General features: G+C 40.8%; 1 protein-coding gene across 6 annotated transcripts in view; it reads left to right on the top strand.

Moving 5' to 3' along the window:
* Positions 1-24,257, top strand: part of GTF2I (general transcription factor IIi) — a 1,956,122-nt gene that overhangs the window by 586,775 nt on the left and 1,345,090 nt on the right. For all 6 annotated transcript variants that reach the window (XM_044054149.1, XM_044054150.1, XM_044054148.1 and 3 more), the window contains one exon: positions 14,492-14,538. In XM_044054149.1, coding sequence (XP_043910084.1) covers positions 14,492-14,538 — 47 coding nt within the window. The remainder of the gene's footprint in view (positions 1-14,491; positions 14,539-24,257) is intronic.

A 24,257-nucleotide genomic window follows, 5' to 3' on the forward strand; every position in this document is an offset into this window, starting at 1 on the left:
GATGATGGTATTTTAGTTGCTTTCTGGAGATCATTTCTGAATTTATTGAATTGCAGAGGACAGAGAATAGACCTACAGAAACAGAGAAAGGGTGTGATGTCATTTTGCTGTCTTATAGACTGTTGTCTGCCTGAGGCATGTATTAAACAATGGTGAGTCATGTATGTAGTCCTACGAAAGATAGTTTATATACTAATTTTGGGTGACAAACTGTATTGAAAGCCTTAGGTCAAGGAATACTGCTGAGACTGTTTCTTATGCATCTGTTTTGGTTACAAAAGTGAAGAAGTCTAAAAAGACAGCTATACTGCTTTGATGGGAGTAAAAGCCATGCTTTGTAGTTGATAGCTGACTGTTTTCAATAATGAAGTTAAGTAACTGACATTGGATGCATTTCTGAGCAGAGAAAGAATGGCAGTAGTTGAAAAAGTTGGTAAGCTGCCACCTTTGCTAATGGTAGTATACAAAACTTTTCCAAATAGTAGGGACATAGCTTTCTGTAATACAGTGGTTTAAGCTAGAAACTGGGTATGCAATTGTGTGCATTGCAGTTTTGATGTATTCTACTGGTAACGAGGCAAGAACAGTAGGCTTTTAAAATGCAACAAGATCCACAAAAAAGGCTTCAAAAAGGTGTAAAAAAATAAATACAGTAAGTGAACAAATAGCATCCTAAAGAATTCTTGGATGGCAGAAATCTGTAAATCTAATGTAATTTCTTTTTACTATGTATTCAGCACTTTCGACCTCAAAGAAGGTCTTCATCAGAATAAAATTCTAACATACATTTCCATGCTTACATGTGCAGTCATAAAATCATGTGATACTTGACTAGTCGTAAGCTGTTTATAGTTGGCTATACCAAACTTTTTAAATGTATGTTAGAATTTTATTCTGATGAGGACTTTCTTTGAGGTTAAAAGCTGTCAATAGTTATTTGAGATTTTTCAATGTCTGCAATCCAATGATTCTTTAAGGGTGATATTTGGGCGCCAGGCTTTAAATTAAGAAGTATATTTTTTAATAATGGAAGTGGATAGGTTGAAAGATGTCTGTGATGCTGATCAGGTTCTGGGGACACATGGCTATGGTGGTTGAGTGCTTCACCAGAGAAGTTATAGATAGCACAGCCATTCATTTTAGTCTCATCAGTTTTTTTTAAACAAGAACCATCTTTGTTAAATTATCACATATAACACAGGCAATCTTACATTTTATATAAAGGAAAATAAACATTGTAAGCCATGTTGACACAATTATAGTTGCAAATATTATACATCACTTGTACTCTGTCCAGTCATTGTCAGTCAAACATTACATAGCTCATTGAAATCCTACCACCTTTTAAACATAATTCCGCCTGTGCATGTATTATTCCCAAAATTTACATTTTTTTCCTATGTACTTTACACCTACCCTTTTGTAAAGATCCCAGTTCAAGTTGTTTTATCTTTGTTACTATATTCTCTGTTTCTAGTACAGTTGGTTTAGAGTTTATTTCCGTTTTCCAGTAATTGCTTTTTTTGGCAGCCACCATAATTAGACTCAGCAGTGCCTTACTGTATAGCTAGGCAATTCCAATTCTGTATCATAGCTCAAAAAATCATTTCTTTAGTTATACCAATTTGCTCACCTAGTATCCCTGACCAAGCAGTCTGCAGAGAATTTTTTAAAGTCTGCCAGTTAATTACTCATCCAGAAAATGTTACCTGTTACCTCTTTCTTCCCCATCACGCCTCCAATATTTGCTGTCTACCTGCAGAAAAATTCTTTGGAATCTACTTGGGGTATAAAAATACCTATGTAAATACTTTCAAGCAAGGATCCTAAATCTTCTAGCCTTTGTTGCATATGTTGGAGACATACATATATTCCCCTATTGTTTCTTTGTGAATGGCTTATCCAGTCTCTGTTCCAAATTCTTTCTAACCTCCTCTGATTGATTCTTATAGTTACCATGGAATATTTTATATGCTGTACTAATTATTCCTTTTTAACGGCAGCATCTGTTACAGATTTTACTAAAGACTCTACCAGCACTGATACTCGTTTAGGACCCTCCTATTTCCTTTTGCCTATACTCTATCAATTCTTGATAGGGAAAGCAGTCTCTAACTTGCAGTCCAAATACATTCTTGGCCTGTTCCCATTCAATTAACTTTTCCTCCCTTTTTATTTGCTCCCAGTGTCTTGGTTCCTTTGCCAGATTTCTCCAATAAATTCCAGCCCCCTGTTGCCTATTGTCTGTATCCCTAATTGCAGTCATCCCTATCAGCAGAATTTCCTTTCTCCATTCCTGTGCTGGCTTAGTTCGTAGAACACTTTTTGGTACTTTATGAATAGCATATTCTATATGATTATTATTCTCCTTAGAGGTCTGCATCCAGAATACCAGTCTGTCCTTGTTTCTTGAGCTTCCCCCCATTTCAGCATCATCCCTTCCCACTTTGAATTGTAATTTTCTGCTTGTGCTACATATAGTAGCCTTAACTGTGTTGCTCTGAAATACCCCATCAAATCTGGTAATCCCAATCTGCCTTTTTCTATTGGAAGAACCATTTTATCCCATTTGACTCTTGTAGTCTTCCCCCCAGATAAAATCCTTCAGCTCTTTATTAATTGCTATCCACTACTTTTCCTCTAGTCAATAAAAATATGCCTAACCTGTGTATAAGACTAAATGGACTAAAAATATTTTAACTGGTTGTATCTCACTATTGATATCTACATAACAGCGCATCCATTTTTTCAGTTTTTATATTCTTTTGTTTAGTCTCTTCCCACATATCCTTAGCTGCCACACTGGAATAATTTTAATGCATACTCCTAAATACTTCATTTTATCATGTCCCCATAAATATGGATATTGCTGAACCAATTTGTGTGTGGGTACATAATTTACTGTTATTGCCTTTGCTTTAACTTCATTAATGTTGTATCCTGAAAAGATTTGAAACAGTCTCAAAATGTTCCATAACACTGTAATGTTCCCTTCTGATTTTAAGTAATGTCTTCAAACAGAGCCAGCTTTTCTTGACTACCATACCAATTATACGCTTGGATTTCTGAATCCCTTATTTTCTTTGCAGTGGTTCTAAATATAATGCAAATAAAGTAGAGAGAGGACACCCCTGTCTGGTTCCTCTGCTGAAGTAAAAGTTCTCAGAGAAGACCCCACCCACTTTAATTATGACCTCCATTTCTAATATATCCTCTTAAATTACCTTATAATTTTTCAGGGAATATAAATGCTTCCGTTGTACTCAGAGTCCCAGCTTACTCTGTAGAATGTTTTCTGTGCATCTAGACCCACCAACAATAGTGGTATTTTCTTACATTCTGCTTCCCTCTCTCATCAGTGTTCTGTTAATGTTGTCAACATTTGCCTCACATCCACAAAACCATGTTGATCCATATCTGTCAATTTTGGCATCACTTTTGCCATTCTTTTAGCCATTATAGACCTAAACACCTTTATAATCATGGTTTAGTATTGAAATGGGCCTGTATGAAGCTAGATATGGTAGAGTTTTGCCCTCTTTAGGTGTTACCTACCACCGTTTTCTTCTAGGATGCAAGTATTTCTCCTCCTCTTAAAATACAGTTAAACAAAACCTTCCAGATCTTTCAGTTTTTTCCTTCCTAGCTTCCAGACTTCATAGGAAAGCCATATATTCTTGGGGACTTTACTGTAGATTGGTTATACATCACAATTTTTATCTCATCTCCTCCTATCCTAAGTGTTAGTAGTTGAGGCTCATCCACCTGTAAACTTGGCATATTTAATTCTTCCGTAAACATTTCCATTTGTACCTTTTCTTGATTTCCATATTTCTCTGCTTTATACAGACTTTAAATATTTCTAATACTTCTACGAGATGTCTCTTTATCATCCTTGTTATAAGCTCCCTAAACTTGGTGACAGCTCTTTCTACTTTCTGTTGCCTGAGTCATCGTGTTAAACATTTTTGTGCTCTAGAGTTATCAAAAACAGTTGCTTAACAGCAATCTTTCTAAACCCGTGCATATTATTGAGGGTGATCCCTCATTTTCTGTTTAGTGTTCTGCAGATGTTCCTCTTCTTGTTCTGTGAGATTCTCCCTATTTTGCAACACTTCCAACATTTGTCAGTTCCTCTAAATAATTCTTATTTATTAACCATATGTCCCTTTCATTTAGTTCCACCCTATTTTTAAACTCCACTTTAAATTTATACAACTCCCTAACTGTATTTTCAAAAGAAATTTATATCACCTCTAATAGTTGCTGAATAATTTCCACTACCCATTCCTTAAATTCTCTCTTTTCAACAGATAGGTGGGAAAGTGCCAGTGTCTCATTTTTATTTCATTACCCTGAGTTTTTATTTTGGTTATTATTGGCGAAAGATCTGAAATAGTTTTTGGGTGCATATCAAGACCTTCAATTAAATGGACATGTTCCTATGAAATGTAAATTCTGCTTAGTCTTGCCCAGTTTTTGTATCTTGGGGAATATGTAAATTCACTAAAAATGTCTGGTACTTAATTGACGTCTTCCATGCCACATATTTTCATAAATGTCTTCAAAAATCTACCCTCCTTTTGTTATATTTTCTGTTTTGGGCCGCCCAGACCCATCTTCACTGTTGCAGATCAAATTCCAGTCTGTGCCTATAAGTAATATTCCTTGCTGAAAGCTGATCATCTCTCCCAGAATTTTCTAGAAATACATGCCAGTGTAATCCCCGTCCCTTGCCAGTAGCCCCTTAGTACTACAAATCTTTGATTACCTTTTTATCCTCTTCTATCACTATTGGAGCTCCTCTTGTAGTTAAAATAAGTAACTTCCCTTTTCATTTGCTCAAGATGTTCTGTAAAATAACCATCCTGAAAACCTTTCTTTATAAAATCCACATGTTAATTTCTTTCTAAGTGTGTCTCCTGTAGCATAGCTGCTATATCTTGTGAGATCATTGATGATTAAATACATTACAGAAAGCATCATTGTCTTGAAAAGTTATTCCCACCTTTTATGTATAACAGTTTTTTTATTAAATGTATAGTTCAAGCTTTTGTGTTACATGCATATAATGTTTGGCAAATTGATCATTTATACAGTTGCCCCTTGTCATCGCCATTTGAGCCTATGCCACTTCTTGCAAACTTTTTTTTTTTTATGGAAAGCCCTCAAACAAGAAAGCAAACACACCCCAATACCTCCCTAGAACCTAGTAACATAATAATAACACACAAAACTATGTACATCTTCAAATATTGAAGTTTTACCCTCCTAATAGGAAAAAGCCACGGTGGTGCAGCAGTAGTGTTGTCGCCTCACAGCAAGAGGTTCTCCTGTTCGATTCTCGGCTGGTGCACCTTCTGTGTGGAGTCTGCATGTCCTCCCTGTGGTCGAGTGGCATTCAAAAGACATGCGGGAATGGGTGTGCCTTCGTTGAAGGTTGGGCTGGCACCTCGGCACCGTAAAAATCGACTGCCAGTCATTAGAGGACCGGAGTTCCACTGTGGCGACCCCTAACTGGGAAAAGCCGAAAGAGCAACAACAGCCCTCCTAATAGGAGTAAATGTTCTAAACTGCCAGCCACACACATAGACTTGAGATAACCTAAAAGAAAGGTTATCCATGTTAAGACGCATGGTACAGCCTGTGCTGCTATTAAGTGCTATGTGGTTTTGTCTTATGTTTATAGCCCTCTCAATTGGGAAAACTTTTGAATGCTTTCAGAAATCATTTTTCCAAGCCATTTCTCTTTATCAGATTGTCTTCTAGAGACATGAGAACCTGACACAAAACTGCCAAGAATACTTTTGTTTACTAGAAAAAAAGCCTTATAATAATCTTTTTCATTTACTTGCTTTCTCTTTAAACCTATTATTAGGTTAAGCTAAAGGCCTTAACCCAGTTGTTCCCCTATACAAAAATGAGCAAAAGCACATTGTTTCTTTTGTCTTCTTTCTTCGTCTTTCGTCTTTTCCCGGTTAGGGGCCGCCACAGCGGATCACCTGTCTGCTCATGACTGGCAGTGGATTTTTTACGGTGTCTAGTTGCCAGCCCGGTGCCCAACCTTCCACAGAAGGCACACACATGCACACACTCATGCCTAGGGCCAATTTAGTGTGTCCAATCCACCTACAAGCATGTCTTTGGGATGTGGGAGGAAACCGGAGCACCCGGTGGAAATCCACGCGACCACAGGGAGGACATGCAGACTCAGCACAGAAGGCGCCTCAGCCGAGGATTGAACCGGAGAACTTCTTGCTGTGAGGCGGCAACGCTAACAGCTGCACCACTGCAAGCCGCCCCACATGGTTTCTTTTGTCATGCTAGTTTAACCAGATTTTTTTTTTTTTTTTTTTAACATTGCACTGCCTACATTTCTTAAAACTGAGCAAGGGTAAAAAGAGAAGGGAGAAAGAAAAAACAAAACAGGAACACCTATTTACATTAGTTATCCCCCTTATACTTAAAAATAACTGAGAAAACTTTACATTATGGCATGCAAAGAAAATCCTGCACTATTAAAATAGTACCATTAAGAAATTTTTTTTTTACTTGGTGAACTTACTCAAGAGAGGAGAAGAGGACAGAGTTTTTTTCCAAACATTAATGACATGAAGTAGAGCATATGCTTTACAGTTCCCTAGAAGGTTAACCGAGTCCAAAAAAGTTCAATATTTCCAGGTTTTCTTTTTTTTTTTTTTGTTTCACAAATATAATTGTTGCTTTGTCATCCCACATTTGTCAATTTCCAAGTTACTGGTTTTATTCCCTTTCATCTCCATCTCCCAAATCCTGTCTCTGCTTAATTTCCAACGTACTCCCAATTCTTCGAGTCAACTGTGGTGCTTTTTTCCTTGTCTCAAGCATTTTTCATTGAAGCGTTGGAAAAAGATTTCACTGGGATAGTCTTTTTGTGGTCTTTATTACCAGAAGATCAAGAAGCAGAATCTGTTTCTGTTTCACACTTCACTTTCTGTTGGATGAGCTTTTTTTGTATTTCGTCCTTAGCATGTACTTCATCAAAAAATTATTTTATTCCTGCAGGGAAAAATATTTTGAAGATATGTGGATACAGCAGCTTGAATCTTACGCCTGCTTCTCGACATTCCTGGAATAATGGCATACATTTACTCCTCTTCTGCCTGGTGTACAATGATTCTCCACAAACACTGCTGTCTCCCACTTACAGTACTTGATTCTGGCAAAACTGTGGCAGAGGGGCAAACTCCTTCCGCTGTTAAGATTGCATCTTTACTATTAAAGCTGTAGGTTGCTTTCTCATAGCCAGATTTGGACCATACACATGATGTGCCCCTTCAGTTAACAATTTGTGCTGTGGAATACCAGTCCAGTTGCTTATTTATGCTTTCATAAAATTAATAGTGTGTTCTTTCCAGCTTCTGTGGTACAGCAGAAAATCTCAGGTTTTCCCTGTGTTCTTTGTCCTCTAACTCTGTTTTATTCAGCCAGCCTTTTCTTCATTTTGACCTCCTGAGTTTTGCATTTTTATCACCTTATTTGAATATCTGTTTAAAGCTTCTTCCTTTTTTCCAATGTTTTATTGTTTTAGTTGATATACTGCATCAGTGTTTCGTTTATTTTAATCTGGTTTCTGTGCAGTTGCCTTTTACTTTCCTCTAGGTTATTGGAAGTCATATCTGAAGCTTGCAGTGCTTTTTGCTGAACAGCTGCAGTACTTTTTTTCAGTCACTGTTTCTTCATTACTTTTTGTAGCTGATTTTCCTTCAGGTTCTCTGTATTTTCTGACATCCAGACAGTGCACTTACTAACCAATTACTGAAACTTACCCAGAAATGTAGATCCACTGGCTTTCTCTTCTAAGTTTCTGTTTTCACACTGGGAGAGCTAGATTTAAGCTGTTAAGGTGCAGCCATCATGGAAGTAGTTGGTCTCATCAGTTTGAGTGTTTAAGGAAGGGGGGTGGTTGGTTGGGTATTATGGACAGGATTTAGAAAATAATTAGTAGCCTGGAGGGTTTTGTAATATTCATCTGGTCGAATTTAATATTTTAGGTTCTGTTTCTGAGGTGTTTATATTTCTGAAGGATAGACTTTTATTTTGTTAGCATGCTTTATCTGTCTAACTCATAAAATTTTTTGTTCATCCATACAGCCAGGGTGTTCAGACTTTGACTCTCTCATTGGGACACGTTACTTTAATATATTTAGAAATGTTGTGCTGAATAATGTCTTCATTTAGTTGGAGTGTTTGTAATGCATTCCAGTTGACGGATTTTAAGTTGGAGATAAAAATGTGATGTTCTTCGTGTTTCACTGTTGCAGTCATTACATTTGGGTAATCTGCTGGCAGGTTGCCCTCAGTCGGCCTGATTAACAAAGTCTTGGGTCCTGCGTCGGTTGCTGTCCCTTCTTCCATGATGTCAGGTCATCAGGGGTATAAAACATGCAGCCGACGCCATTTTCATCAGTCTTTCTTGCCGTGCCGTGCCCAAAGCAGAAGCAGTTCACAAGTGCCGGTCGGCCGACTCCTGAAATTTTCATTTTCGAGTTTCATAACTTCAACCTAAAGCTAACTACCCCGTTGGGGAAACTTTTTCTTGCTCATTACCAATGTCAGTAAAAGTTAATAATTGTATTACTTGTGGGAAGCAAGTACCTCATAAGGATTTTCATTTGTACTGTATTCCTTGCCTAGGCCCTGACCACAACGTGCCTTGCTGTCGGTTTTGTGCTAAATTTAATCAGTGCACTATTAAGCGTTTGTATATTTTTGCATCTAAATATTTTGGCTCAAGATCTAACTATCCAGAAATGTTGTCGGTTAGCTGTCCGACTCCCGGAATACACAAAAAACGCAAAGAAAAAGACAGACCGTCGAGGTCCAAAACCGATGAAGCTTCTCCTAAGCCAGTTCGCCGGTACTCAGTAAGGCGCTTTCGCAGTCTCTGATACCCGCTACTTTTGATTCGCAGGCTTCTACTGAGACCCATTCGGAGTCCGATATGCTGCGAGACACTTTTAAGTATTGAAACCGCGGATGTCTCTACTTTAGATGGGTCTGGAGCCGCTGAGCAGGCACAGACTTCTGAGGGTGTTTTCAGGCCTAAAGATTTGTATATTAAACCGACGCCATCTTCAAAACCTAGACCAAAATCAACTTCTATGTCTAAAAAAACTACGCTTGGGCCACGTGCACAGTCCCCTATGCCTAAAAAACAAATGATCAAAATGGCTGAGGATTTAATTACCTTGATCAGGGGTTCCCAACCCCCTCCTGCTAAGAGGCCTAGGCAAGGCACTGATTATGAATCTTCAGATCAGGTTTCCATTTCTTCTGATTCCTCTTCTTATCAGGAATTATCTATTCCACCTTATGGAAGGACTCTGATGCAGAAGAATCCATCCCTTCTGTTTCTCCTCCTGGGGATTTTTCTTTTGGAGAAACTTTGCATACCTTAAGGGAACATTTTCATTGGGAGAGTCAGGATTTTTCAGAATCTAAAGAGGCTTAGGGATTTCCTTCTTCTTCCTCAGCATAGGCCTTTGACTATACCTCCTGTTCTAGACATTGTTGATGTTGTTTTCTCAGAATCCAGCATGGCTCCTGATTCCCTGCCTCTGGCTCCTAGTAAGCCAGACAGATATTACAGGGTTCCTGACTCCCACAAATTCCTTTTTAAAAACCCTACTGCTGACCCTGGAACCATTTCTCAGGGTCCCAAGGGTGTTGAGGCTTCTACTGCTAAAAATCTTACCCCTTCTTATAGAGACTTCAGGGCGCTGGATAGATGGGGTAAGAAGGGTTACACGTTTGCAACCTTGGCAATCAGGGCTTTAAACTGTCAATTTCATATGCCTAAATAGCAGCATGTTATGGGCTTACTTAAACAGAAAGTGATATTGGTTTCTGACTGTGTGGAAAATAGAGTTACAGGATTTATTGCATTCAGCTGAACAAGTTGGAAAGCATACTTTGCAGTGTGGTTTTGATTCCTTGGAGGCCTCTTGCAGGGCCGCTGTAACTGGATCTGTGATAAGAAGGCATGCTTGGCTCAAGGAGCAAAATCTGCCTGATCATGTTAAAGCAAAATTGTTGCACGCTCCTTTACAACAGGACAGTCTGTTTGGTAATAAGGCAGAAGAAGTTTTGAAAAAGATGGAGGACAAAGCTAAATCTATGCAAACTGTAAAGGATTTCCTACAAGTGCAGCCACCCAGGTTCAGTAGGCACTGGCCCACTAAGAACTGGTCCTTTCCAGTACCCACCAGAGCTGCTCAGGTCAAACCCAGACACTCCAAAGGCTCCAGGTTTCAGTCACAAGGAACTTATAGAACAAAACAATGGGGTGCTTCCACCTCCAAATCTGGAAGTAGCAAGGCACCGCCCTACAGTAAACAGTCTCAATGACTTTCCTCTGCCATCTCCGAGTACTTATCTTTTTGCAGCCCCTTTGGGGGAAAACTAGCACTTCATGCACAAAATTGGCATCTAATTACCCAGGAAAAGTGGGTTTTAAATATAGTATCCCGGGGATACAGATTTCATTTCCACACGTTGCCAATTCCAAACGGACGGCCAGATCTGCCTGCAGAGGCCCAGAAACAAGTTATGTCCCTCATGAATATGGGGGCTATTCAACCAGTGCCAGAAAAGGAAAAGGGACAAGGTTTTTATTTAAGACTTTTCCTGGTACCCAGAAAAGACAAATCATGGCATCCAGTTCTGGACTTATCCATTCTAAATACATTCCTAGACATTCCAAAATTCAAGATGCTGACTCTACAACAGTTACTGCCTATGCTAGGCAAGGATGCCTGGTTGGTAACTCTAGACATAAGAGGCTTACCTGCATATCCCAGTCAGGGAATCTTGCAGAAGATACCTCCGCTTCAAAGCAGGCTATTTGCATTACCAGTTCTCTGCACTGCCCTTTGGCTTATCTACTGCACCCAGGGTCTTCACAAAGTGCCTGGCACCAGTAATTGCATTTTGCAGACAAAGAAACATTCAAATTTATCCTTATCTGGTCGATTGTCTAATTCAGGATAAAACTTCAGTGGTACCTAAAAAGCTTATGGAGTCAACATTGTCACAGCCTGGACACAATGATTCCTATCATTTCTTGCCTGCAGCAAAAGTTCCTGTGGTGGGCAGAGGCCTGTCACCAAAACAAGGGACTGTCATTCATTCCACCCCCTGTCACCCAAACCCTGACTACAGATGCATCAGATTATGTTTGGAGGGCGCTTCTGGCAGGGGATATGCATTCAGGGTGAACAGAGCCCAAATCAAATGCACCTGCATATTAACCAGAAAGAGATGCTAGCTGTACAGAATGCTCTGACAGCCTTCAAGGACTTTCTTCATCCAGGACAACTACTGATAAAGACAGACAACACCACAGTCGTGGTACATAAACAAGCAGGGGGGTACCCATTCCTACCCCCTTTGCAGACTAGTCATGGCTTTGTGGAACACAGCCTTGACTTACCAAATGCACCCACAAGCTCAGTTCCTGCCAGGAAAGCAAAATACTCTGGCAGACGAACTAAGCAGAAATCTTATGGACCCACACAAATGGAAACTGGATCCACAAATCTTCAGCATGCTGACACGCAAATGGGGGAGCCCAGACATAGATCTTTTTGCTTCACCCCAAAACTATCAGTTGGACAAATTCTGCACAAGAATTCATCACAAAAAGCTTGGAAAGTGGATGCTGTATCCTTCAGCTGGAAAAGCCTATCAGTCTATGCCTTTCCCCCTCTGCCTTTGCTCTCCAAGGTATTACTAAAAGACAGACAGGAAAAACCTAAAATGATTTTGATTGCTCCAGACTGGCCTGGCCAAACACTGGTATCTGCTCCTATGCAGTATGTCGCACCTTCCTCCGTGGTACCTGCCTCAGACACCTTATCTATTGTGTCAGCAGAACTATCAAATTATGCACAACTCCACTCCAAACTCTGAATCTTGCAGCATGGCTAATCAACTAATTTCACCAGTTACATCTCTCAGCAGACCTGTGATGGATGTCATTTTGGAGGCTAGAAGGCCTAGTACTAGAAAATCTTATGCTGATAAATGGAAAAGATACTGAGTCTGGAACCAGGCACAAAGAATAAGCACAGCAATGCCCAATATTCCTCAGATTCTGCAATGTTTAACTGAGATGCTTCACAAGGGCCTATCTTTCTCTTCCATAAAAAACCATGCCTCTGCCATTTCAGCTCATTACAACACAGAGCCTCCCCTCTTTTCTCATCCCCTACTAAAACAGTATCTGAGGGGCCAAAATTTTAAGACCTCCCAGGAGAGCACCAACTGCTGCATGGGACCTCAGTTTTGTGTTGGAAAAGCTCACCCTACCTCCTTTTGAGCCAGCTGCTACTGCAGACATAAAATTTCTCTCTTGGAAGACAGCTTTTTTTTTTTTAGCAGTCACTTCAGTTAGAAGGATTTCAGAACTACAGGCTCTCATGGCAGTGGAGCCTTTTATTATTTTCTACCCGGACAGGGTGGTGCTCAGGACTAATCCATCCTTTATGCCTAAAGTGGTATCTAGTGTGGCTCTTAATTAGACCATTCATCTGCCGACTTTTTTCCCAAATCCACAGAACAAGGGGGTGCGGATTCTGCATTCATTGGATGTACACAGACCACTAAAATTCTACTTAAACAGGACAAAATCTCTAAGAAAACCTGAGCAACTACTGGTGGCATTTGCTGCAGGGACAGAGGAAAAGGCTATTTCGAAGCAGACTATTTCAAAATGGATAAGCCATTATATTCGTTTCTGCTACATGCATCATGGCAAACCTGTCTCCAAGGGGATCAGATCCCATTCCACCAGGGCTGCATCTACTTCTGCAGCCTTTCTCAGAGGGGTTCTTACCAGAGACATTCTAGAAGCTGCTACCTGGAACTCAGTTCATAAGTTCAAACATTACCGTTTACCTCTCTTCTCTAAATCCAGAGCAGGCTTTGCCACTGCTGTCCTACAAGGCCTTATAGCTGCTCCTAATGCTGTCTAAATCCATCCTCCCAACCATAGCTTTGGGATTCTACCCAAATGTAATGACTGCAACAGTGAAACACGAAGAACATAGTACAGTTGTGTACGCTTACCATAAATGTAGATGTTCGAGTGCGTTCACTGTTGCAGTCCTTGTTACCCACCCGCCAGCCCCCTACTTTTCTCTTTTTATACCTCTTCTTTCTTTTACTATACTCAAAAGCCTTTTTGTTGTATTTGCTTTTACTTGGAGGTATATTTTTTGTGTTCTAAATTACATGCATATATATATATATATATATCTATATTGCTCCCCATTTGGGGGGCACCTGCCATCTGGGGCAAGAAAAACTGATTAAAATGGCGTCGGCTGCATGTTTTATACCCCTGATGACCTGACGTCATGGAAGAAGGGACAGCAACCGACGCAGGACCCAAGACTTTGTTAATCAGGCCGACTGAGGGCAACCTGCCAGCAGATTACCCAAATGTAATGACTGCAGCAGTGAATACACTCTGACATTTACATTTATGGTAAGTGTACACAACTGTACTTTTTGTATGGAAGGAGGACAGACTGCATACTTCGTTGCATTGATGGTGTTTATAGTTACAGATTTGATCTCTTAACAAAAGTGGGGAGGTGACCACTTAAGGTATCGGGGAGAGAACCAGCAGAGATAGTTTTGTTTGGGGCATTGGAGTTTGTTTGGGGTGTTGGTGAGACCCCAATCAGCAGTTTATTTCCTATCACGGTAGCCAGTCAATGCCTGCATGCACACTGCAAGTAGAGAGGCAAGAGAAGATCTAACTCCAGAAATGCCATGTTAGCAAGAGAAATTGAGTGCCTCATAAGGGCTTTGTATGTAGGGATTTACACTGACAAAATGGCTAAAAATTGTGCCCATGTAAGCTTGTAAAAATTAGTCAGTTTCTTGTAGCAATTCTCAGACCTGTTATCATGCCCATACCACTAAGAGGGGTAAAAAGATCAGGATGAGGGGTTTAGAGCAGTACTGGTAGACTGTGTTAACAATAAAATGACCAAGTCAGAGAAAGTGTGTGCATAATATTCTGTGATAAAAACTACTTCTGCAAGGTTCTGCAGAATGACAATGTATGTTGTTTTGTAGTCCCCCGAGGGGCAACAAGGGAATTTTGAGGCCAAATTCTGCTTTGCCCCTTTGAATTTGATTTTTACAGAACAGCTTGGTACCTGTTTACAGCATGGCTTTGTTCCTGTTCATTTATTTTTCTGATATACAACTCTTGTTCTTTATTGATTTTTAATTGCATCTTCTTTTGTTCTGGGCTACAGTACTATCTAAACTTTAGTGAATGTTTTTACCTTCTTGTTTTAGTGCACTAGCAAACTTGAGCCTTCTGCTTTGTGTAGCCTCCTCACCTTCTGTTTTGGCTTTGAATTTTTTATGTGCTATCAAAGAGTGATATGCTGTGCGTTTACTGATGCTTTTTCAAATTATCTTTTTGCAGTTTTGTTACTGTGAAAGTGAAACCAGAGCCCAGTGAAGAAGCAGCAGGTATGTAGAATTCTTTGATTTGCAGCTGGTATTTAGTCAGTAATTACTTTCTTGTAGCTATTTTTGAAAGAAAAAATCCTGTACAGTTTTGCATGACATTGACATCCATTACAGGGTTGTGTCTGCAGCTATCTGGCTTCAAAATTGTGCCTTTCTTGCATATGTTATGATATTTAGAAAGTATAAAAATGTTGGGAGAAGCAGGCTGACAGTGTGAGGCTTTGCTGTTAATCTGAGGAATGCAGACGTTATGAGTGGGTTATGACTATCGGTCTTTGGGGATGCATAATTGGCATTAAGAAACAACAGTTTTAAGTGTTATATTAGTGAAAGCTTTTTTTTTTTTTCTTTTTTTTTTGTTGTTGCTTGTGAACCATTAGTCACTTTCTCTCACATCATCACCCTTATGTTTTTCCTATACCAGCTGCTTGCACCCTACTTTACTGTGTGGGGTAATCTGCATTCTCCACTGGAGGTTTACCTGATGTACTTCATTCTTCGGCAACTGGTTGTGGAGTTAATGGCCATCTGTGGGAGGCATCATCTCCAGGCAGTCATAGAGGATGGATGATTTTTTTCTCTGTGGCTTATGTGGTTATTCCCATGGGTAGGCTGACATCCATGTGTTTGCACAATATTTCCCGAGTTGCTCACAAATACTCCTGTGCGCTTGCTGAATGTTGGCTCAACACTTGTACCCGTTTACTTGCCTAAACATATGATTTTTTCAAATAGTCAACTATGGAAAAGGGTAAGAAATGTACAGTGGAAGCTGAAAAACAGTACTTCTGAGAAATCTTTAAAAGCAAACAGTAACATGTTGACAAATAATTTGAATGTGTACTTAGTTGGGCACATACAAGCTTGCATGAAAACTGTAAAGGTAAATTAGAGGAGCGTAGGAAAGGCTGGGAGAAAAGACAAAAGATTGGATAGAGACTTCTTCTTCTTTCGGCTTTTCCCGGTTAGGGGTCGCCACAGCAGATCACCTGTCCGCTCATGATTGGCAGTGGAGTTTTACGGTGTCTAGTTGCCAGCCCGGCACCCAACCTTCCACAGAAGGCAAACACATGCACGCACTCATGCCAAGGGCCAATTTAGTGTCCAGTCCACCTACAGCAAGTCTTTGGGATGTGGGAGGAAACCGGAGCACCCGGAGGAAACCCATGCGACCACAGGGAGGACATGCAGACTCCACACAGAAGGCACCTCAGCTGAGAATCGAACTGGAGAACCTCTTGCTGTGAGGCAGCAACACTAACCGCTGCACCACCGAGGCCGCCCAAAATATTGGATAGAGACAAATTAAAAAAAAAAAAAATAATAATGGGAGAAAGTGTACAGAGCCCTTGCATATGCATTAAAAGTAGATGATTTAGGATAGTTGCATGGAAATGTTTTTTGTATCCCCAGAGGACTGAAAACTATCATCCCCAGGTGGAAAGTAGTTGTTGGACATGTGTGGAATGAGAGAAGGAATTGAGGTATTTTTCTGGGAGTATGCAGAATTGGTAAGAATTAAGGCTGCACTAAAAATTGTTCTGCAAATGCCGAGTAAGTTCGAGTTAGGGAGCAGACGTAGCAAGACATAGCAAGGCCTTAATATGTTTATATCAACATCCAAAAAAGTGACAGCAGTAAAGTTGAAATAAAGTACTAATCCAGCCTTGGAAGACACGTTGGCTGTTGTGAAGAAAATAACCTAAATCTTTTTTCTGGTTGAGTCACTACGTAAGGAAAGGAGTGCATTTCATACCCAAATGGGACACAAGTCAGTTTCTCAAAACTGGTGCTCAGGGGAGTCACTGAGAACAGTGGGATGTTCATAGTGTTTCACTGTTGCAGTCATTACACTTGGGTTATCCTGCTGGCAGGCTACCCTCAAGTCGGCCTGAATTCCAAAGTCCTGGTCCGGCGTCTGTTGCTGTCGCCTCTTCCCTGATGTCAGTGCGCCAGGGGTATAAAAGATGCAGCCGACGCCATTTTCTTCAGTCTTTCTTGCTGCACGGTGCCCGAAGCAAAAGCAGTTTGCAAGTGCCGGTCGGGCGACTCCTGGGATTTTCAAAATCGAATTTCAGATCTGAAATCTTCATTAAAGCTAAGTACCCTGTTGGGGAAACATTTTTCTTGCTCCAGACCTATGTCAGAAAAAGTTAACAATTGTATTTCTTGTGGGAAGCAAATATCTCATAAGGATTTTCATTCTTACTGTATTCCTTGCCTAGGCCCTAACCACGACGTTGCTAGCTGTCGGTTTTGTGTTGGATTTAACCAACGCACTATTAAGCGTCGGTACGATTTTGCCTTTCATTACTTTGGCCGAAGATTTAATTATATAATGCTGTCGGAACAGCCAACGACCGGAGTTTATAAAAAGCGCAAGGAAAAGAACAGGCATCCAAGGTCCAAAACAGATGACGAGGCCTCAGCTAGGCCAGTCGCTGGTTCTCAGTGAGGCGCTTTCCCAGCCCCTGATGCCTGTTACCTCAGAGCCACAGGCCGCTTCCGACTCCCACATAGAGACAACTAGGCCTCTGGATACTCAAGGTATTGGACACTCGGAAACTATTCCCTCAGATGGGTCTGGAGCCGCTGAGCAGGCATCGGCTTCTGAGGGTGTTTTCAGACTTACACAGTTATATGTCAAGCCAACCTCAGCTTCAAAGGCAAAGACTAAAACAGCTTTAAAGACAAAGAAACACGTACAGCATTCTCCTGGACAGACTTCCATGCCTAAGAAACGTGCTTAAAATGGCCGAAGACCTAATTACTTTGATCAGGGGTTCCCATCCCTCTCCTGATAAGAGGCCGCTAGGCAAGACACAGACTATGACTCTTCTGATCAGGTTTCCATTTTCTCTGACTCCTCTTCTGAACAGAGATACTCTCTTCCTCCCTATGAGGATTCTGATGCTGAAGAATCTATTCCTTCAACCTCTCCTCTTTGGGGAAACCCTGCATACCATGAGGGAGCATTTTCACTGGGAGAGCCAAGATTACTCAGACTCTAAGAAAAGGCTCAGAGACTTTCTTTTACTACCTCAGCACAGACCTCTTGCTATTCCACCTGTTCTAGACATTGTAGATGATGTATTTTCAGAGTCCGGCCTGTCTCCTGACTCTTTACCCCCCCCTGCACCTGTTAAGCCGGCAGATACTACAGGGTTCCAGATTCTCATAAATTTCTATATAAAAACCCTGCTGCTGAACCAGAAACTATATCTCAGGGTCCAAAAGGGGTCAAGTCTTCCACTGCAAAAAACCCTGTCCCCTCTGATAGGGATTCTGGGGCACTAGACAGATAGGGGAAAAAAGTTTACACTTCTGCTACCTTGGCTGTAAGGGCTTTAAATTGTCAGTTTCATATACTTAAATATCAGCAATACTTAATGTCACTGCTAAAACAGAAAATGTTGACAAATTCTGAATGTTCTGTAAGCAAGGAAATGCAGGATTTATTGCATGCAGCTGAACAAGTGGGAAAGCATACTTTGCAATGTGGTTTTGATTCACTGGAGGCCTCTTGCATGGCCGCTGTTACGGGTTCTGTCATTAGAAGGCATGCTTGGTTAAAGGAACAGAATCTGCCTGATCATGTTAAAGCAAAATTATTGAATGCTCCATTACGGCATGATACTTTGTTTGGTGTTAAGACAGAAGAGGTGTTGAAGAAAATGGAGGATAAAGCAAAATCTATGCAGACAGTTAAGGATTCCTTACAGGTACAGCCACCCAGATTTAGCAGGAACTGGCCTTCTAAGAATTGGTCCTTTCCAGTGTCAGAAAGGCCACAAAGAGGCAGATACAGACGCCCTAGAGGCAGATCCCAACCCCAAGGCTCATACAGGCCTAAACAATGGGGTGCTTCTACCTCCAAAAGTGGAGAAGACAAATCACAGCCATATAGGAAACGGTCCCAGTGACTTTCCTCTGGCAATGCCAAGCACTTATCTTTTGGCAGCACCCTTAGGAGGAAAACTGGCACTTTTTTCACAAAATTGGCACATGATCACCCAGGACAAATGGGTCTTGAATATAGTGTCTCAGGGCTACAGGTTCCACTTTCACACCCTTCCAAAGACAAAAGGTATGCCAGACCTGCCGCACAATCAATGGACAGAGGCACAAAAGCAAGTTTCATCCCTCATGGACATGTTGCTATTCAGCGAGTACCACAGCAAGAGCAGGAACAAGGATTTTACTCAAGACTTTTCTTAGTACCCAGAAAAGACAAAGCCTGGAGACCAATACTGGACTTGTCTATTCTAAACACTTTTCTGGACGTTCCAAAATTCAAAATGTTGACTCTGCAGCAGCTTCTGCCCATGCTGGGCAAGAAAGCTTGGCTTGTAACTTTGGACCTCAAAGAGGTGTACCTGCATGTCCCAATCAGACAATCTTGCAGAAGATACCTCAGATTCATAGCTGGCTCAATGCACTACCAATTCTCTGCACTGCCCTTTGGCTTATCTACTGTGCCCAGGGGCTTCACAAAATGTCTGGCACCAGTAATTGCATTTTGCAGACAAAGAGGAATCCAAATATTTCCTTACTTGGACAACTGCCGTATTCAAGCAGAGAACAAGGACATTCTACTGAAGCATCTGGTGTTTGTAAAAAGAATACTAATTTGCCTAGGATGCACAGAAAATGAAAATAAATCAAAACTGGTACCCTCTCAAGAGATAATATTCCTGGGTGCAAGCTTAAATACAACTGCCCAGATGGCTTATCTCACGCCAGACAAACAAAGGCAGCTGACTTCTTAATTCGAAAAGATGGCAACAAAGACCCAATTATTTGCAAGAAAAATTCTGCAGGCTTTGGGCTTCATGGCATCCTGCATTCTGCTAATTCCATATGCAAGACTGCATATGAGGAAGCTACAATGGTATCTAAAAAGTGTTTGGACTCGGCATTGCCACAGCCTGGAAACATTAATTACCTTCATTTCCTGCCTGCAACAGGAGTTTCGATGGTGGGCACAGGCCTGTCACCACAGCAAGGGACAGCCATTCACTTTACCCACAGCCAGGCAGACACTAACAACAGATGCATCAGATTATGCCTGGGGGCCCAAATGGCAGGAAAATGTATTCAGGGCACATGGCCCGCAAGCCAAATGCATCTTCATATCAATCAAAAACATGCTAGCTGTACAGAATACCCTGACAGCCTTCAAGGATCTACTTCATCCAGGACAACTGCTGATAAAGATGGACAATACTACAGTCATGTGGTACATAAACAAGCAAGGAGGCACACATTCCTACCCCGTCTGCAGACAAACCATGACTTTGTGGAACACAGCATTGACTTATCAAGTACACCTGCAAGCACAATTCCTGCCAGGAAAGACAAATACTTTGGCAGATGAACTAAGCAGAAACCTCATGGATCCTCACTAGTGGAAACTACATCCACAAACCTTCAGCATGATAACAAGGAAATGGGGATGCCCAGACATAGATCTATTTGCCTCCCCTCACAACTGCCAACTACAGAGATTCTGCACAAGGACTTATCACAAACAAGCATGGAAAGTGGATGCTCTATCATTCAGCTGGAAAACCCTTACAGTATATGCCTTTCCTCCACTGCCTCGCCTCCCCAAGGTACTCCTAAAGGTCAGACAAGAGAAGCTAAAAATGATACTGATTGCCCCAGACTGGCCACGCCAGGACTGGTATCCAATCCTAAAGAGCTTGTCTCAAGGCCCAGCCTGGACATTACCTCATATTCCTCATTTACTGACCCAACAAAACAATCCGATCCGACTCGGCCAACTCAGAACCCTAAATCTGGCTGCATGGTGAATAATGTAACCATTCAGAACACACCTCTCTCTAAAGCAGTTATGGATGTTATTTTGGAGGCCAGGAGGCCCAGCACCAGAAAATTGTATGCAGAAAAATGGAAAAGATTCTGTGCTTGGAACCAGACACAAGGAAGTGACATGCTTGTACCAAATATTCCTCAGATTTTACAATACCTAACGGAGATGCTGGACAAAGGCCTATCCTTCTCATCAATTAAGATCCATGCCTTTGCCATTTTAGCTCATTACAATACGGACCCAACTACATAAGACCTCCAAGGAGAGCGCCAGTACCTGCATGGGACCTCAATTTTGTCTTTGAAAAGCTCACACTGCCTCCTTTTGACCCAGCCAATACAGCTGAGATAAAATACTTATGGAAAACAGCTCTGCTCCTAGCAATAACTTCAGCAAGAAGAGTCTCAGAGTTACAGGCACTAATGGCTGTGGAACCTTTTATTATTTTGGATCCGGACAGGGTTTCTCTAAGGACAAACCCAACATTTATGCCTAAGGTAGTGTGCAGTGTGGCTCTTAACCAAACCATTCATTTGCCTACCTTTTTATCCAAACCCACAGAATAAGGGGGAGAGACTTCTGCATTCTTTGGACATACACAGACTGATACGCTTCTACTTGGACAAAACTAAAGCTTTCAGAAAGACTGAGCAACTCTTAGTGGCATATGCTGCAGGATCGCAAGGAAAAGCTATTTCAAAGCAGACTATTTCAAAATGGATAGGCCACTGCATTCGTTTCTGCTATTCACAACATGGCAAATCCGTGCCTAAGGGCATTAGGCCACATTTAACCAGAGCAGCAGCCACTTCAGCAGCCTTCCTCAGAGAAGTACCAACAAAGGACATTTTGGAGGCTGCAACTTGGACTTCAGTGCACACTTTTACAAAGCACTACCACTTACCTCTCTAGAGCAGGCTTTGCCACTGCAGTTCTGCAGGGCCTCATAGCCACTCCTAATTCTATTTAGGCCCAGCCACCCTACCTCAGCTTTGGGATTCAACCCAAGTGTAATGACTGCAATGGTGAAACACGATGAACATAGTACAGTTGTGTACCTACCATAAATGTAGATGTTGGAGTGTATTCACTGTTGCAGTCCAGGTTACCCTCCCACCATCCCCCTTTCATTGCTGGGACATATCTGTACTTCTCTATTCTATACAACCTATGTGGTGTATTTGCTTGTAGATTAAGGTAATGTTAATGTTGGTGCATGCTTTTTATGAACAGAAGTTTTAGCCTACCCTTTTGGGGGCACCTGACATCTGGGGCAAGAAAAACTGAAGAAAATGGTGTCGGCTGCATCTTTTATACCCCTGGAGCACTTGACGTCAGGGAAGAGGCGACAGCAACCGATGCCGGACCAGGACTTTGGAATTCAGGCCGACTGCAGGTAGCCTACCAGCAGGATAACCCAAGTGTAATGACTGCAACAGTGAATACACTCGAACATCTACATTTATGGTAGGTACACAACTGTACTTTAGGCAGATTTGAGAAGATGTTAAAATAAGAGAGAAATATTCATGAAACTGAGAATGAGTAGATGGGGATACATATGTTCTAGTGATGACAACTGTATGATTTATTTTGTGAATACTTAAACTTAACGTGTGACTGTTAACATTTTTCGCCCATGAATAATGTCAAGTTATGAGACTGAAATTAAGTTTTCTTTCTTTTTAACATAATGTGCATATTAGACTTTGTCCAGGTAGTGGTGTTTTTCCTATGAGGAACCAGTGCAAGGTTTGCTGCTTTTTTTGTACTAACAAAAGATGGCATAAGTTTTACTTTTCTATCCTACACTGTTTTGCATTCTCCCTTGTTCTTATCAGCAGTTTTGAATGTTTCACAGCTCCGTGTTTCACCAAAATGAAACAAATGTTTAGTGCATAGTGGTTTCACTTAATTTGTTTTTAACAATTTGGTCTTTTTTTCTTTCATCATTTTTCATTTGCAGACACAAATTCCTTCCAGCAGTATAACTTGTTTCACCTGTGGTGACAAAACTTAATAGTTGCCCTTGTGCAGGGCAAGTAAGACCTAAAGGCTTCAATGCACAGTGTTCTGATTAGACCTAGACCACTGTGTGGAGGAATGTGAACATTGCAGTAAATTTGAGTAGGCAACCAGCTTGAGGATTCAGAAGGCATTAGTTTAATTTTAACAGAAACACCATTTAGGCCTCTTGCAAGAAAACCAGAGGAAATACTTGGCTGGGCCAGCAAAATGGAAAAGTGTCAATCAGAAAAAAAAGCTAAATGTATAGAGGATGAATGTTTCTTCTACAGACTTGTTCTATTTATGGCTTGAGCCCATCATAAGTGAAGTATGAATATGTGTGATTCTGCAGCAGTAATATGTATAATGTTTTGTTATTCTTAAAGCTAGTACTGTAGTCATTTATGTATTGTAGCTAAAACTAGCATACTGCTAAAGGCAGCAGTGCAGGTTAATCTTATGTCAAACTGCAGAAATTTAGTTTTAAAATAAGTGTATTATTAAGCTGTACTGCCTTAAGTTTCATAATACATAGTAAGGGAACTGATGACTTGAAGCTGCTGTTTGCATTTCAGGAAAACTGTTTCTTTCCAATCAGTTTAGCAGGTTGACATCTGTCAGACTGTGATTCTGGCAGCCTACTACGCAAGATAACGTGATCAGAAATGTGCTACATCAAAATGAATCAACAAGATGGCTGCACACTAACAGCTTAATTTCATCTCTTCCAGTGTGAGAACAGAACTTCGAAAAGAGAGCTAATGAGCTCATCTTTTTATATAAATGTCAGTAACTAGCTAGTAAGTGCACTGCCTGGATGCCAGCAAAAAAGAAATTAAGAGAAACTGATAGAACGTCAATTACAAAAGGTGAGGAGAAAACACTGGCTAGGAAGAATCCTGCAGGTCTTCATCAAAAAAACAGTTGAAGCTCCAGCTTTGGTGCAAGACATGACTTCCAGAAATCTAGAGGAAAAAGAGTCACTTGTACTCGGAGCTGATTAAAATAAATAAAACACTGAAGGAGTGGAGTATATCAACTCAGATAACAAAAGACTGAAAAAAACCCGAAGTTTTAAATGGCTATTCCAATGAGGTGATAAAATTGCGAATATCAGAAGTCAAAATGAAGAAAAGGCTGGCTGAATAGGAGACTCAAGAAGAGATGTTTAAAGAAATAGAATTATAGGACAGAGCACTTGGGGGGAAAACCGGAGGCTTTCTGCTATACCAGAGAAGCTGGAAGGGAATGTACAGTATTAAGTTTTATGAAAGTACAAATAAGCAACTGAACTGGTATTCCACAGCAGTTTTTAGCTGAAAGTTTACATAGTGTGTATGCTCCAAACCTGACCATGAGAAATCAACCTGAACCTTTAATTGTAAAGATGCAATCGTACCAACAGAAGGAGTTGATTGACAAAACTGTGGCAGAAGGACAAAGTATTAAAAGTGGGAGACAGTATTTGTGGAAATGATTACTGGCTGTACACCAGGCAGAGGAAGAGTAAATTTATTCCACTAGTCAGGCAGTATTGAGATGCAGGCATGAGATTCAAATCTCTGTACCCAGCTATATTCAGAATATTCTTTTATGGAGGGACATAATCATTTTTTGATGCAGAACATGCTGAGGAGGAAATACAAAAGTTTATCCAACAAAAATTGAGCTGTGAAACAGGAGATTCTGCTTCTTATAGTGCTAAAGGCCACAGAGAGACTGCCAGTGAAAACTTTTCCAATGTTTCAATGGAAAATGCTTGACAGACAGAAAAAAGCATAAGAGTTGACTAGAAGAACATTTGAAATGAAACAGAGACTGGATTTGGGAGATGGCGATAAACAGGAATAAAAGCAAAACTTTTTTTTTAGAAAAA

This window comes from Protopterus annectens, chromosome 13.part0 (assembly GCF_019279795.1).
Source record: "Protopterus annectens isolate FY-2018-M chromosome 13.part0, PAN1.0, whole genome shotgun sequence".
Classification (NCBI taxonomy): Eukaryota; Metazoa; Chordata; order Ceratodontiformes; family Protopteridae; genus Protopterus; species Protopterus annectens.